The sequence below is a fragment of the Neltuma alba genome, unplaced genomic scaffold (assembly GCF_004799145.2).
Source record: "Neltuma alba isolate B1F8T4 unplaced genomic scaffold, ASM479914v2 tig00012328_pilon, whole genome shotgun sequence".
Lineage (NCBI taxonomy): Eukaryota > Viridiplantae > Streptophyta > Magnoliopsida > Fabales > Fabaceae > Neltuma > Neltuma alba.
The window spans coordinates 52,498-69,143 of record NW_021636837.1 but is presented as its reverse complement, the minus strand read 5'-3'; the positions used below and the strand labels follow the sequence as shown (position 1 = coordinate 69,143).

Here is a 16,646-nt window from a genome sequence, read left to right as displayed (position 1 = left end):
GGCGCGAAAGTCAAGAAGCGTACTTAGCTTAGAGCGCCAAAAGCTTTAACCACGTAAATGGTGAACAGAGCAACAATCGAGTGTAAGGGGTGTTTGGCCCAAACCATAGTTTGGAAAAAATTTGCCAAACACCCTATTAAATATCTCAAACCATGATTTTGGAGAAACCATGGTTTTCCCCCCAAAACCATGGTTTCGGATAAAGCCACTTTTTCTATTTGGTATTCTCAACTGCGGTTGTTTTCCAAGCATTTTTTTTCGTAAAATGAGATAACCTTCTCCACATATTTACTTCGTAATCCGTAAAAGCACTTCTGAACCATGATTTGGTTTTTATCCAAACACTTATGGAATAATATGGTTTCAAAAATGCTTTTACGGTTTACAAAGTAATTATGGAGTTTGTCTCGTTTTGCGAAAAAGTGTTTCTGAAACCATGGTTTGGAGTATTCTCCAGAAGCTATTCTCCAAAACCATGGTTTGGCTTCATCCCAAACACCTTAGGGTGTTTGGATAAACTCAAAAAAACATGGTTTCGCGAATAGTTTCTGAAGAATAGCTTTTTGAAAAAATAGATTCTATGAATAGATTTTGGAAGAATAGATTTTGAAAAAAAATGATTTTAATAAAGTGAGAATATTTGGATAATTGTTATCAAAATCTTTTTTTGTATACAAATTACTAAAAAGGACATAAACTAATATGATAATTAGATAAATGATAGATTTTAATTTATATGTTTGAAATAATAAATTTGTAAATAATAAATTATATATGAAAAAATATAATTAATATTATCTCCGGTCCTTAGTATAAGAGCTAACTGGGTATTCCATTTGATTTTGAATATAAGATATCAATCTATCTTGTCTCATACATTTATCCATTTTTTTCAAAGTAGTCCTCATGTTAGTTTGCACATGTTAAATGTTACATCAAATAATAATCCTAATGCACATCGTTAATAGGTGTTTTGGAAAATGCAACACATATTTATTATAAATAAATAATTTAACTAATTTTCTTATATTTACAAATTAGTTTTCTAACTCTCTATGTTAAGGATCAAAAGTAGTAATTGATATGTGTATATATATTTATCTCAAATCATGGTTTTATACTTTCAAATGGAAAAAAAAATCCACTTTATGAAAACCATGGTTTCCAAATGAAAAGTGATTTTGGAAAAAATTATAGTGTTTGGTTGTTTTATATAAACCATAGTTTCAAATTGAAAAGTGATTTTGAAAAAATATATAGTGTTTGGATGTTTTTTCTTCAAACCATAGTTTTTCTTTAAAATCATGGTTTGAAAAAAAACCCAAAAACCCAAACCATGGTTTCAAATTAAAACCACACCGCAAATGACCTTACAGCCTCACCATGAATGACTTGCCGCAAAAGCCGGTGGCTTTCAACAATGTTCCGAAAGTTTTCCCTCACTAGGTTATCAGAAATCTTTTTAGGCGCAAATAATGGATATTAACTGGCAACATTTTTAACAATAAAAGACAACACTAATGCGATTTTAAGTTTTTAGATTAAATTGTACCCTCAAAAGCTTCTAAGTGCTCAGGGACTCTGAATAAAAATTTTCACAGCAAATTTCTCCCTAGGCCAACGATCTACACACATATTGTGAGCTTTTTTTTTTTTTTTTTGTGGGTGTGGGGGGGGGGGTTTCTTTAAGTTTTCATAGGGTCCTTATTTGATGGTGGTTTCTCTCGATGCTTATCAAGGGAGTTGGAGTTTCAATGGAGGAGATCCAAATCCTTGATGTAATGAGTTGTGTTCTTTTATATTTTGTTTTTGAAAATTGTTGTCACCAAACGGCCGCAAGAGCCTTGACACTCAATCAACACCGGAGGCAAAAGCAATATCGAAATTTCAGGAACAAGCGCTCTGAAATTTTAGCATATATTTGTCTCCTCATTACATGAACCAGCATTCAAGTTACAGACAGCGGATCACCTCGTACTAATTTTTAACAAACTCAACACCAAAAACAGAATCCATGAAAGTTGGGCTTGGCTGATTTGCTGTCTGATACCTGAGATGGGAACACATTCCATCAGAAAATATACGAGGCACATCAAGCCATCAAGGCATGCAAGTTCGAATCCTAAGCAAAGAAAATTGACAGAAGCGAAACATTATCCCATCAATAGTACTAATTAACACTATACCTGATGATTTAAAAGACTATTTAGGGCCGCAAAGGAAAATGAGAAAATTTGATCAGGTGATCTGACAGCCATCCCCATGTTGTTTTACGCAATACCGCAGCAGCAGGGGCCACAACTCCAAGGACTCTATGCGAACATTCTGGAATAAGCTCTTTCTCTTGGTAACGTCTAACAGCAATCTGTAACCGAAGTAAACATTAACCCGATGTCAGTAAGCTGAAATTGTATCGAACAAGAATAAACAGTAAAGGAAATCAAAAAATATAATGACTGACCTTTTTCCTTGCAGCTGCAAGCTCTTTCTTAATTCCTCCTGAAGAACAGAGAAGGGGTCGAAGTCAAATTTACCAGACATACCACAGACGTGGTTCGTGTTGCAACATTTAAATATCCAAGAGTCATGGTCTACCGATTTGTTAACCACTATCTGTTTACTTTGCTTTATGATATAATGCTGCTTATAAAACTCAACTCTATATATAAAACCTACACAACCCTCAACAGATAAAATAATATGAAGAACTCAAACAACCACCGCCTACCATCATTCGGCTCCAGCTCTAATGCTTTTTTTAAGCTTTCAACAGCAGCATCCAGGTCATTTAATTCCATGCATGCCTGAAAAGTACAAATGACAAATTCCAGGTCATTAATGAGACTGGTTCAGCAGAGAATCCAGGAATTATGAACTTGACAATTACTTGGCTGTATAAGATGTTCAACAATTCATAAAAAGCACAAAAATTTGAGAGAGAGAGAGAGAGAGACTCCAGGCTCTGAACCTACTGGTGTAGGAAGGTCATACTACAAATCGAAGTCAGCATAATCCACGAAAAAAGTGGAGCAAGAGAGTAAAACAGGTCACACATAGATTACACAAATTATTAGTCAGTATCGTGTAATTTCATCATCATCATCATCAACTATCCACATCGGAAGAGATCAACCTGGCCTTTGCGGAACAGGCCTTTGCGTTATCTCCATCATGCAATGCAAAATCTGAATCCAGCAATGCTCCTTTTGGATCGCCTAATTTCAAGTTACAAGCCTATAAAATTAAACCACAGGACATAAGTCTTCAGTTAAAGTGAAATACAAAGGAAAATAAGAAAAATAAAAATGTTACATAAATTACAGCCACAAATTAAATTTAAAGCTTCCATGCTGATTCTGGGTGGGCAAGTAATTAAGAGAGCCTTCCATGATTACACCCATATTATAACTTCTCGCATTATTCTTTACAGATTGTTTTTGAGCAGAATGCTTACATGTCATAAATGAAATAATCATTCACAAAGCTATGGCTAACATAGAGAAAACATATCAAAGACAAGAAAACAAGGATACCATCAAGATTTGCAGTTCATTTTATTTCTAATGCTTTGGTACTTTTTGCATACAATTTTTTTACGTTTTATTTGCTCCTAGGAAGGAAATGAAGATGGACATTCCATTGCACATTTGCAATCTTTCATCTTTCAAGATGCTAAAATTTCAATATACTGGGCCCAACCGGACAAATACTTGGTCATAACATAGCTCAAGCTGTTAATTCACTTCTTGCTTTAGAATGCACTCCAGGGGACCAGGAATATTTTCAAAAAGTAAAAATATTATTTTGTAATTAAAAGGGTCTCAATAAATAATGATAGAGGTATGATCCAGTCACAGTTTTACAAGATGGTACTTACAGAACTGTTGGTAAAAATTTGAGATTTTGTCTTCCTTAAAGCAGTGCTCTTCTCTGGGAATTCAGAAATAAAAGATCTGTGAGATACTAACAGAGCTAAATAGCACTCAGCATATAATTCAGCACAGAACAAGTAGCATATGCCAAAGTATCAGGTTGACCTTCATCAATGTCGTCCTTTTCCCAGCAGACATCCAAATAGCGCAAAGCTTTGCGATACTTGCGAAGAGCAGACTTAAAATCTTGCTTCTGCATGTTGAAAATGATATAGCAACACTTGATTATTAAACGAAAGACAGCCTCTGCATCTTCCAATTCTTACGAATAAATATAATGATTTAAGACTAGAACTGTAAGGAAAGGAACAGGAAGGGAAATCGTGAGGACAAATCGAAGAATATCATGCAGAGACAGGTGACAACATTGTACCTTGTACAGTTCATTCCCCAGACTTTTGATAGAATCAACAGCCTCGATCCACCAAGAAATTTCATCTGGCTTCACACTTAGGTCAGCTGGCCAATCAGGATAAGTATCGCCATCTTTAAAGAAGTTTATGGTTCCATCATCATCCCCTTCAGCTATTTCCCCACAATCAGCAACGATGACATCTCGGGTGGGACAGTCACCTTCCCCAGTGGTAACATGCTCGATAGAACGCACAACACCCATTCCTTTTATCACCTTTCCGAACACCACGTGCTTTCCATCCAAATGAGGAGTCCGAGTGGTGGTAATGAAAAATTGTGATCCATTGGTGTTGGGACCAGCATTAGCCATAGACAGCATCCCTTTCCTCTCATGTTTCAACTCAAAATTCTCATCCTCGAATTTCAAGCCATAAATGGATTCTCCTCCAGTGCCATCGCCAGCTGAGATATCTCCGCCTTGCACCATGAAACCTTTAATGACACGATGAAAACGGACTCCCTACAGTGAATATTCAAAAGCCGAATCAAGAATATAGAACTTTGAAGTCTTGACTAAAGAATGAAGAATAAAGCACCAACATGCCTTATCTAGTGGAGAGGTAGAGTAAACTAAACTAGTACGAAATTTACACACTAAACGAAATGCAGTTCACAACATTCTTGAATAGAAAATTCGCAAGTTGAGCGAAACCAAAATAGACGCCAGAAAGGCCTGATGGTTGTATCAAAGTGTCTAAAAAAATAAAAATTGCAAACAAATTTATTTGTCCTCAATGAGAAGGCGGAAGAGAAGATGAGAGAAAGACGGGAAAAAAATACAACAAAAGCAAAGTGTGAGAGAAAAGACCTTGTAATGCAGGGGAACATCGGTGTTGGGACCGACACCCTTCTCACCAGTACAAAGAGCCCTGAAATTCTCGGCAGTCTTGGGGACGACGTCTTTGAAGAGCTCGACCACAATCCTACCCTCTAACTCTCCTCCAATGCTTATGTCCAGATAGCATCTTGGGTTCACCATTTTCCTTTGATCACTTCTCTTTCACTGATGAATATGAAGGAAGTATGAACACTGCGAACCCTAACCCCACTTCTTGGTTTGAACGTCTTTCCCTTTCACCTTTCTATGCGTGCCGCGACGACTAGGGTCGTGTGCTACTTCTACTCTGCGCTTACAGCTCCACCATTTAATCCCGCCCTTTTTGTTTTATTCCCTTTGTTTTATTCTTGTTATTAAAGGGAGAGAGAAATTTGCTTTTTAAGATATATTATTCTCAATTTTAAAAAAAAGATATATTTTTTATGATTTTTTTGGCCAACGTATTATCCATGATTTATTAATTCTGTGATTTTATTATTCATTTTATATTTTTTTATCTAAGAATGAGCATTTTAATGCTTGTTTTTAAATTTTAAAATTCATTTAGTTTAGGAAAAATTGGAGATAAATGTCACATTGAAAATTTAATTGGCAAATAGGATCTAAAAACTTTTTGTAACTTAACTTCTATTTATGTAACTTAACTTCCTTTGTATATAATTTATTTTCCCTTGTGTGTAATAATTTTTCTGTGCAAATAAAATTCTCTTATGTGCAAGTTATTTTTTCTATGTGTAGACTATTTCCTTATATCCAAATAGTCTTATGCAAAACATCCTTTTTTGTATGCAACTTATCTTTTTTTGTGTGTAACTAATCTTCTCTCATGCAATCAATCATTCTGGAGACCATTTGCTAATTAAATTTGTAATGAGAAATTTATCCCTAATTTTTCCTTTAATTTTTGTCTAACAAAACCAAATTGTTTAATAGAGAAGTTACGAGAATTAAGTCAAGAAAAATTATGTAAAACTATTTTATGAAACATATCAATCTGAATATCTAACATTGAAATAATTAAACATCTGTATAATTTTTATTCCTCAAAATTAAATACACTAATTCAAGGTAAAAACAAAGTATACTAATTTAATTTTAAAAAAATTATTCAACAATTCTAAATAAAAATTTTTTTAACATAAATAAGTTTGTTGAATTTCACTTACTACTAAGAGGTGCTTTACCAAGTGGTCCTAACTTCCAGGGGATTTGAGTATGATTTGCATAATAGGCGAAAAGACCCTCTTTACTCATTGTATCATTTTCTTCATGTAAATAGTATAGTTTATTGTAATTTTGTATTTTATTTTTATTGATTATTGACATTGATACTTGTGATAATATTGATAGCCAAAAAATTTACCTTTCAAGCATAGAAAGCTTTACTTCTAAGAAAGTACTTATAAGAGCAACTTCCACAACATAACTTGTAAGATTTCACTCCAATAGAACTCGAATGAGTTCACATTCTGATTCATTGTCACGAGCAGTCAACTCCTAAGGCTTCATTACAGACTTATAGCATCATGTCACGAGCAGATGCTAGCTAATTCACTACCCTACAGTTCTTCCTGACCTCACCTTCTTGCCCAGTGAGAACACCTATGCGTCCCATCTTCTCCATGGACACTGCAAAGTCCCTTAAGAACAGAAAAGGATACTTGCTATAATTGAGAACTAAAGAAGCTGTTCTGTTGTCACCCAGCAGAGCCTGATCCGACTGAAGCAATCCTGAATTGTTCACTAGGTTTCTATAGTACATGTTATCAAATCTGTTCGTGGTCACTGGATCCAAAGGAGCCAACTTGGTGTCAGAATCATCCTGGTTAGGGCATAGTTTCTGCAGAGTTTGAAGAAGTGAAGAATCCAGTGCCGGATCAGATTTGCCTTTGCTTCCAAAGTTGAACAGCCTTGACTTGAAGGTAAAACACTGAGCAAAACCAAAGGTGTGTGCACCTGCAAGATCCATAAAAAAGGGTGAATGTTTATACAGAATGTATATGTTTGTTTCTAAAGGGTTGTTTGCAAATGGCCATAGATGAGTCACACTTTCACTTTCACACTTACTATAATATCAAGTTTGGAGAGGTAAAGTAATGGAAGAATCAAACCTGAGAGGGTGGCTACATCATTAATATCAAGTCCCTTAGTGATGAACTTGTCAATGATGTTTTGAAGGGGCTCAAAAGGTGATGGCAAATTATTAGCCTCAGTCTTGTTTGCTGTTGTGCCATCTCTGCGACCAAGAGGCACAGGCCAAAATGGACCTCCACTCTGAGAAATTTAAAGCAGGGATATGAATATGTATATGATGTACTGTATCTAAATTAGAAAGGGAGCTAATTCATTTTCACAGTATATATATCAGATATTTCTTACAAGGTAAACAGCTTCTCTGGCGGCTAGAGTAACTATATCAGCACATGACACTGTGGATGGGCATGCCTTCTCTAAAGCAGACTTGATTGTGTCAATTACTTCAAATCCTCTTAATGAATTTTTATTAGGAAGGGCATTCTTTTCACCCGTGAACGTGCTGGTATCATCAAGAAGCACAGAACCATCACATCCCTGTACCAGAAAAACAAAAAAGCTGTGTTTTTTAAAGGTGACAACTTATCATAAAAGTGACTAAAGAAAAAGAGTTTTTTTGTTTTATGAGGCAACTTATTTACATTGACGAAGCAATCATGGAAATGAAGACGCAAGAGAGAAGCTGCAATTCTGGATTCATTGGAAATGGCTGACCAGACATTGTATCGAACAACACCAGTTAGGTTTGGACAAGTAGAATCATAGAACATGTAATTAAGCTGACAGAAGACAAGAGGACTAAGGAGCACAAGGCAGCACAAGAAAAGAGAAGAATGCTTGTAAATGGCACACTCCATGAGTGAAATCCAGGAGAGTTTTCTCTAATAACTGAATTACAAGTGCTGTGAGACAATAAGTTGCAAAGTGGAAGCAATTTATAGAAGAAAAAGCAGCTTCTGCAAAGTGTAGTTTAATGCAGAGTGGGGGAGCCACTATGTAAGTCTCAAGCACTTGAGTTCGGCACAGGTCCACATTTACTTTGATAATGGGGAGAAAGAAGTATCTAAGTCCACTCTCACCTCATGCACAACTGATCTTAGTGGGAAGATGATGTATTGCATCATATCTCTCTTGTTAAGAAACTGTTACAAGGCTAAATATTACATCCCAAGTTGACTTTGGCTGCTCAATATGAAGAATATCTTGCGTTCTAAGTTAAAACTTTTGTTACCTGAAGTAATATACCTCTTCTTATTATTTCTCCCACTAATTCGGTTATCTATGACATTGTTAAGGATTCAACTGGCACTAAATATGTGTGTGACAATAAATACTTTTTTTAGTTTTAAATATAAAACTTATTTTATAATGTAATTTACGGGATATATTAATATTAATTAAAAGTAATCCATAAGTAAGAAATACATTTTTTTCCCAAATACGCCTTTATTTATATTAAAAAAGGCATGTAAGAAAGATAAATAGTAAAAAAGATGAAAGAGAATGTGAGGAAAAAAGATTATACAATTAATTAGGAATAAAATTAATAAAAATGCATTTAATATTCAAACAATTCCAAATTATATATTATAAAAATGACTGGACTAATTCAAAAATTATAAAAATGACATGAGTGAGTACCATTTTGAAGCTTCATTGTTAATGTTAACTAATGACTATACAGGTTAGACCACGTGATCCATCTCCATTAATCTATTCAACTTATCAATTAAAAACAATTACTTTACTGGCAAGTGCAATGAATCTCAAGGTAGTGTTTATCAATAAATTACTTTACTGTTTATGCTTGACCTGCTGAAATGGTAAAGCATTAGCGAGTTCTGATGGGGCAGAACAAGTGGATTTTTGAATGCATATAGCGAACTATATATATATATATATATATATATATATATATATATATCTCGAAAGTGCATGGCATTTGAATATACATATTCTGTGAATCTGTGCCTCTGTGGTGGAATATGTGTGTACAATCATTATAGAAGATAGCAAAACTTATCTTGTTGTAGGAAAAGTCATAGAACAGATAATAAGTCTATTTGGAATAGCTTATAAATAACTTATAAGTAGCTTTTTAATAATAATTTATCGAATACAAAGTAAGTATATAAGAAGAGTTTTGTCTAGGTTTATATATAAACGTGCTTATAGAGAATTTCTTAAACCCTTCCAAAGAGGCAAACAAAGCACGAGAGAAGGAGGTGGAAGGAGCTGTACTGGATTACACTACGAGAATTAGTTGGCCACGGCTCCTCTGAAACTAATGAAGCTCTATCCTATCCTTTGTTATTGCTTTTTGGCATATTCATAGCATATCAAGTTTATTCCTTTCATGGGGTTCTTGTGATGGCCAGGAATTCCGATTGTGTTTGTTTCGGGAATGAGACACTGAGCTGATAATACAGTCAATTTCTAAAAATTTATCAGCAACATCATTCCAATAATTATCGTTATTATATTCTTTATTATCCCCTTTTCATCTTTCAATCCAAATCGCACGGTCCTTCACAAGGAGTAATTTCGTCGTCCGACATGGGAAAGAGACTCAAGCCTGCCCTTTAAACATTACATGTCAAACCTCACTGAAATTCCAAATCTTCGAAACAGACAGCTTGGATAAACTCAAGCCCAGCAGGTAATAAAAGGATCAAGAATTTAAAATAGCAGTGAGAGAGAGAGAGAGAAGAAGAAGAAGAAGAGAGACAGAGATTCTTCAAAATTCTCGAAAGTACTCTAAAAGCATAACCTTTTTCCCTTGCTAAATTCCCATAATACATGCAATAATTACAAAAGGAGGCGTCCCCAGCCCTGTTTTCTGGGTCTTGTCCCGTGAATCCATAATAATCCCATTGAAGAGTTCAACAGAAGTTACAGAACAAGTAATCGAGGCAGCCTCCTGTGCAATCATAGCAGCAAGAACAACTACATCTCCAGAAAAATCAGAAAACTCAATCAGATATAAACAAACAATAACTCTATGCAGTCCCAACAAGGGAAAAAAATGAAATTGATCTGAGAGAAGAGAAAATTACCACTCATTGACGGCCTTGTCCTGGGGATCATCATTCCCAGCTTGGAAGTCTTTGCTGGAAACTTCAAAAGACTGGGTTGGAGGGGGTTCCATGGCTAGCTTCCCTTTTTGTCTTCACTATCACAGCAGAATTCGTGAAGCGAAGGTATGAATGAAATGAAATGGAAGTGAAAGCGAAAGGGAGAGATATAGGAGGAAATTAGGAATGCACGTGAAACCACATTCTACAGGGGGTCGGCTCTCTGTCAAAAACGTTTTCTTTTTACGGGAAACGTCAAGAAGGAAGGAAGCGTTTTAGGTATATTTGGTTGATTTGGTTGATTCTTTAGGAAGAAAAAGATTAATGTTGTTTTAATGACTTCGATTTGACCAAATGATGATTCCCTAATTAGCTTTGGTTGAATAAGAGGCAACACAACTGGAGTTTTTCCCTCGTTATTATTGTTTCAATAAATTAAAAAGTTAATATAATCTTTGATTCCTCAAACTTTAAATTATGGATTAAGGTCACTCGGGTAAAATAATTCAAATTTTTATTTGATTATAAGAGATAACATTTAAATAAAAATTTGAGGGACTAAAACCAAAATAAGAACAAAATTAAAGGATCAAAGTTTATATTAACCCTAAATTAAATAAATAAATAATTTTCCCAATTGAAAACAAAAAAATTCAACTTTCGTGCTTCTGCTGACGATTATTCCTACACGGCTAATGGAATCTCCACATCGACCGACTTTGTCTTATGAGCAAGTAGAAGCGATAATTTATTACTACCAAATATAATTCTTTCAAAAAATAGATAAAGAGAGAATCAACCTGAATATTTCTCCCATACTTTTTCCTTGCCAAATATATTCAAGTGTCTGTTGAGAAAAAAGAAAAAAGACGGCTGATTCATATAAGAATCACCGTGAAAACAGCGGAATTTGCTTCATTTCTCCATTTAGGTTTTTTCTACTTTCTCTCTATTGAACACTTTTGAACAGTTTAAATTTAATATTTACAAATTATTTTTTTTGAAATTTTTTACTGTGGTTTTGAATTATTTAACAGTTCTGATTTATTTATTATAATTTTATATTTTAATAATAATTTTGTCAAAATTTGAACGGTTCAAGATTTGATCTAACTACTGAAATGTGCAGTGCACTGCAGCGCAGAATGGTTAACAAGCTTAATTTCAGAGAGGACTCTCTCCACTTTTGCCTCTACATTCTCCTCACAGATTAAATTTTCACGGTCTTTTTTCTAACGTTTGTTTATATATTAATCTCTGTAGATTATTCATTTAACACTAAACACATTAAGCTACTAAATCACCAACAAAATAAATTTAAACCGTTAAAATTTATATTATATGGTGGTATTAATATATTGCTATGGACAAAGCACGCCCCGGACCTAAAGTAATTTAATATGATAAATGTATATGTAAGCCTCTTCTCAATGCTAATTTTTTTCAGAATAATAATAATAATAATAATAATAATAATAATAATAATAATATATTTTAATAAAAGGATTGATTTTATAAAATGAAAAAAATCATACTACTTCCGGTATTTAATATAAGACCTTGTTTAACTTTTATTTTGGTCCTAATTATAAGATTCCAATACATTTTGTCTCTCATATTTATGTATTCTTTCTCAAGATAGTCCCTTTAATAATAGTAGTTCTAACCAATAAACTTAATTAACAAGGATATTTTAGAAAAAAAACAATATCTATTTATTACAAATAACTAATTGAACTTATTCTTTTAATTTCCTCAAATTAGTCAACTAGCTCTTATAATTAGGATCGGAGGTAGTACAACTAAACATAATAGTAATAAAAATGATTATTTTATCTTAAAAAAAAGCATAATAGGGATGTGCGGGGCCTCCACCACTTTGGTTGAAAAATACTCCTACAATCATTAATATAAAACATACTTAACTAATTTGATTAAATTAAAGAAGTTAAGTAAGTTAGTTAATTATAAAAAATATAACATGTTTTTCTTAAAACACCATAATCATCTTCCTTAATATCTTCTCTTCCTCTTCTACTTGATTATGGTTGAAAAAATATACATAAGGATAATTTAGAAAAAATTAATAAATATGAAAAGCAGGTCTTATATTTAAAACCACAGCCAACTTAACAATTAGGTCCTATATTAAGGACTAAAAGAGTAATATAAGAATATTTCTCTATAATTGGGAGTTGTGCCAGCCAAAAAATAAAGGGAAAATGACAATAAAATACCACTTCAATTCCAAAAGGACAAATAAGGGACCTGAATAAGCAAAATGACAAATAGGGCACTGGGTATCAATTTGGAATTCATATTTTCGGCGAAAAGACTGAAATGCCCTTATCAGTGAGGTAAAATGAAGTGAAACTGAAATGAAAATAAAGATGGAGCAGAGCACCGGTTGAGCTGATTTAATAAAGAAGGAAAGAGAAACGCTGGAAGAACACATCAGAGCTGAAAAGAGGTGAGTTTAAGTCGGTAGTCTTTGGAAATGGTATAATCTTACTCCTCCGCATCATAATTTTTTTGGGATTGCTGATTTAATAGATTTTGGTTATGGGCGAGAGGTTTTGTAGCAAGAGAGAGAGTAAACATGTCGCATTAACTGATGGTGGGGTTTGGGTAGTTCCTTTTTGTGTCTGCTTTATGGCGCAATGGTGGGGACGGGTGTGCTGGAGATGAGGTTTTATACTTTATATTGACTATTTCGAATGACGTAGCGGAAATCAAGAAAGGTGGCAAGCAATTACGTAGGCGTGAAGTTTGCGTTGAAGTGGTGAACGTTGTTAAAATCAATAATGGAGTTGTGAAACCCTATAATAAAGTTGCGAATAGAAGAAAAGTTTCTCTCTTTGTGTGTGTTTTGGGTGTCACGTACGTTGATGGAAACTAATTGGCGGAGAAGTTAATTTTTTTATATTTAATGTTGTTTGCTGCAGGTTAGCAAGTGGTGATGTCTTGTAACATTGTATCAACATCTTCAAAAAGACTTGCTTGTTATTTTCACGTAGATGGGAAGTTTGTGGAAAAGGACAATGGCGAAGTTAAATACTGTGGTGGGACTGTCAGAGTAAGAGTAATAAATGAGGGTACAAAACTTGAAGATTTGAGGGCAATGATAGGCGAATGGTTCAGCATGGATTGTCATGGCTGTGATATTAAATACACTTTGAGTTTTGACGAGAGGGTATTGGTAGATCTTATAGATGATGGTGAAGTTGATAATCTATTTGAATATAATGACCGTAATGCACATATTTATATAGCACATAAAGGTAATGACAATGTGGAGGAAGGAATGGGTTATCCAGAAATGTAAGTGAGAAATTTTTTTTTGGTGGTTATGAAAGTTGATAATTGTTGTAATGTTGTAGTAAATCTCTTAACAACAGTGGTAATTATAAATGCAGGATCTCAAGAATGGAAGGACTGTCAGAACAGAGTGATGAGCCTACGTTGGAGGGAAATGCTTTGGAAAGTACAAGTTCTGGAGGCAGTGAAAGACCTAATGTAAGCCTACCATACGGAGTAGTGAGTGCACCTACACCTTTGCCGGAGATGAATTCTTTGAAATGGAAGGAATTGTTGTTAGGACGGAACCAAACTTTTGCAAATGCAGAAGATTTCAAGAAGAAAGTACATAAGTTCAGTATTGCAAACAAGTTTGAGTACAAGTATGTGAAAAATTGTAGGGGAAAAATGTATGTGAAATGTAGTGTTGAAGGTTGTCCGTGGAGGATAAGTGCAAGAGTGGGGAGAAAGAGTACTCCCTTTTTACGTGTGGCAACATTCATAAATGAGCATGTCCATAATGCACAAGACAATCTTTGTGTGGAACATTGTGGTTCAGCTAGCTTGACAGCATCAATCATCAGAGATGAGGTAAATGATCACATAGACAGGCGTCCAAATGATATAAGGAAGACTTTAGAAAGAGATTATGGTATGAAGTTGACATATAAACAAGCATACAGGGCAAAGCAAAAAGCTTTAGAGGACATACATGGCAGGCCTGACCAGTCTTATATGCTTATTCCGTGGATATGTGAACGGTTGAAGGAAACAGATAACAAAACCGTGGCCAAATGGGTGGCTAATACTAATAACACATTTGAGCGTGCATTCATAGCATATGGGTGTTGTATAGAAGGCTTTATAGCTGGTGCTAGACATGTACTGTACATTGATGGATGTCATTTAAGTGGACCGTATAAGGGGACGTTACTGTCGGCGTCTGCTTATGATGCTGACAACGAATTGTTACCTTTTGCGATTGCTGTTGTAAAGGGAGAGACACTTGAGGATTGGACATGGTTCTTATATATGATTAAGGAGATAGTTGGCTCGATGGAATTGACAATTGTGTCAGATCGACACAATGCAATAATAGGCGCCGTGCAAGCAATATTTGGTGGTGAGAGGCATGCATACTGTTACAGACATGTTAAGGAAAACTTCAGTGCACAAATGATTAAATTAAATAGAGGAAAGAGGAAGACTAGTGGGAAAGCAAGGGAGGAGGGACTGCAATACCTGGATGCCATTGCATATGCAAGGCTTGACACCGAGTTTGATGGTGCAATGGATAACATGAGAAAGTTCAATCCACAATTATTTGAGTGGCTTCTTAATCATGGTGATGTTGAAAGGTGGGCCTTAAGTAAATTCCCATTTAAACGGTGGGATAACATCACAACAAACCTTGCTGAGTCATTCAATGCTTGGATGTTGAAAGAGAGACGATATAATGTTGCCCAACTTATACATGAGCATCGTGAGAAAGTGGCAAAGAAGATGTATGCAGCAAGCATAGCAATGAGTAATTGGAAAAATAGTGTAGGCCCAAACATAGATGCAAAGTTGGTGGACAATGTTGCTAGATCAGCATGCATGCTGAGTGTACCTTATGGAGGAGGTAGGGTGTGTGTCCATACAGCAAAAGGAGCTGTACATGTTGATCTTGGTCTAGGCGAATGCACCTGTGCAGCTTGGCAAATGTCAGGCATTCCATGTCCCCATGCCTGTGCAGCGATTAAGGCTGTGAATTGCAATGTCTATGATTTTGTTGATGAATGCTACAAGATTACATCACAGCAAAAGATTTATGGCAGGAGTATGATTCCAGTGGCGACAGTAGACATGCCAAATCCTAACAATTACTGGGTGGAAAATATAGGAAGTCAAGTGTTCTTGGCACCGCCTTTGACTAATCGACCGCCAGGAAGGCCTAAAGTAAAAAGACGAGAGTCACAGTTCCAGAATAGGAAGATCTACCATTGTAGCACATGCAAACAAGTTGGGCACACAAGAAGAACGTGCAAGAATCCAAACCCAAGTTGAACTTAGATGTCAATAGATATGGTGATTTTTTGGTGTAAATAGTGTTGCGTGAATGGTAAATCCCATTGCACGTGTAGTGTAGTTAGTATGAAAGTTATGGTTCAATGTTTACCGTGCTGTACTTGAGGTGCAGACATTTGAATATATGTAATGCATCTGCTGTCATATTGCTGCTGGTTTTTGGTAAATACTGTTGGGTGAATGGTAAATCCCATTGCACGTGTAGTTAGTATGAAAGTTAATGGTTCAATCATGTCATAAATACTGTATCAGCTGTCATATTGCTACTGTTTTTTGATAAATAGTGTTGCGTGAATGGTAAATCCCATTGCACGTGTAGTGTAGTTAGTATGAAAGTTATGGTTCAATGTTTACCGTGCTGTACTTGAGGTGCAGTCATTTGAATATATGCAATGCATCTGCTGTCATATTGCTACTGGTTTTTGGTAAATACTGTTGCGTGAATGGTAAATCCCATTGCACGTGTAGTTAGTGTAGCTACTATGAAAGTAAACGGTTCATGTTTATCGTGATGTACTTGAGGTGCAGTGATTTGAATATATGTAACGTATCTGCTGTCATATTGCTGCATTGTATTGTTCATGGCAGAAAATCTGCCCAGCCCGGCAAGAAGGTGCAAAACCCAGTATAAAAGTAGTAAATACCATTGAAAGAGTTGTAAATCCCTCCGTATGTTTTGCAAAATTGACCTCCGACCTTTACCGTTTTGAGACCAAAGTTGCGCAGGCCAATTTTTTTGGGATGCAAAACCCACTGTAAAAGTTGTAAATCTCAGTTGAAGAGTTGTAAATCCCTCCGTGTGTTTTGCAAAATTCACGTCCGACCTTAACCCTTTTGAGACCAAAGTTGCGCAGGCCAATTTTTTTGGGATGCTAAACCCACTGTAAAAGTAGTAAATCTCAGTTGGAGAGTTGTAAATCCCTCCGTGTGTTTTGCAAAATTGACCTCCGACCTTTACCGTTTTGACACCAAAGTTGCGCAGGCCAA

General features: G+C 35.2%; 2 protein-coding genes, 1 long non-coding RNA gene and 1 pseudogene across 3 annotated transcripts; 1 reads left to right on the top strand and 3 right to left on the bottom strand.

Moving 5' to 3' along the window:
* Positions 1-2,238: 2,238 nt before the first annotated feature.
* LOC114726054 (peptidyl-prolyl cis-trans isomerase CYP40-like) lies at positions 2,239-5,466 on the bottom strand (annotated as a pseudogene).
* A 1,076-nt stretch (positions 5,467-6,542) lies between these two features.
* On the bottom strand, positions 6,543-8,120 carry LOC114726055 (peroxidase 10-like). Its single transcript, XM_028912627.1, has 4 exons — positions 7,860-8,120; positions 7,564-7,755; positions 7,296-7,458; positions 6,543-7,140 (listed from the first exon to the last, which is right to left on the bottom strand). The coding sequence occupies exons 1-4, from the start codon at positions 8,073-8,075 to the stop codon at positions 6,731-6,733; spliced, it is 981 nt and encodes a 326-aa protein (XP_028768460.1). The 5' UTR covers positions 8,076-8,120; the 3' UTR covers positions 6,543-6,730.
* A 1,831-nt stretch (positions 8,121-9,951) lies between these two features.
* On the bottom strand, positions 9,952-10,461 carry LOC114726043 (uncharacterized). The gene is made up of 2 exons (XR_003738473.1): positions 10,275-10,461; positions 9,952-10,164 (listed from the first exon to the last, which is right to left on the bottom strand). It is a non-coding gene; the product is annotated as an uncharacterized LOC114726043 (long non-coding RNA).
* Positions 10,462-13,251: 2,790 nt separating this feature from the next.
* LOC114726053 (uncharacterized) lies at positions 13,252-15,638 on the top strand. The gene is made up of 2 exons (XM_028912626.1): positions 13,252-13,613; positions 13,709-15,638. Exons 1-2 carry the CDS (start codon positions 13,252-13,254, stop codon positions 15,636-15,638), a joined length of 2,292 nt encoding a protein of 763 aa, XP_028768459.1.
* The last annotated feature ends 1,008 nt before the right edge of the window (positions 15,639-16,646 follow it).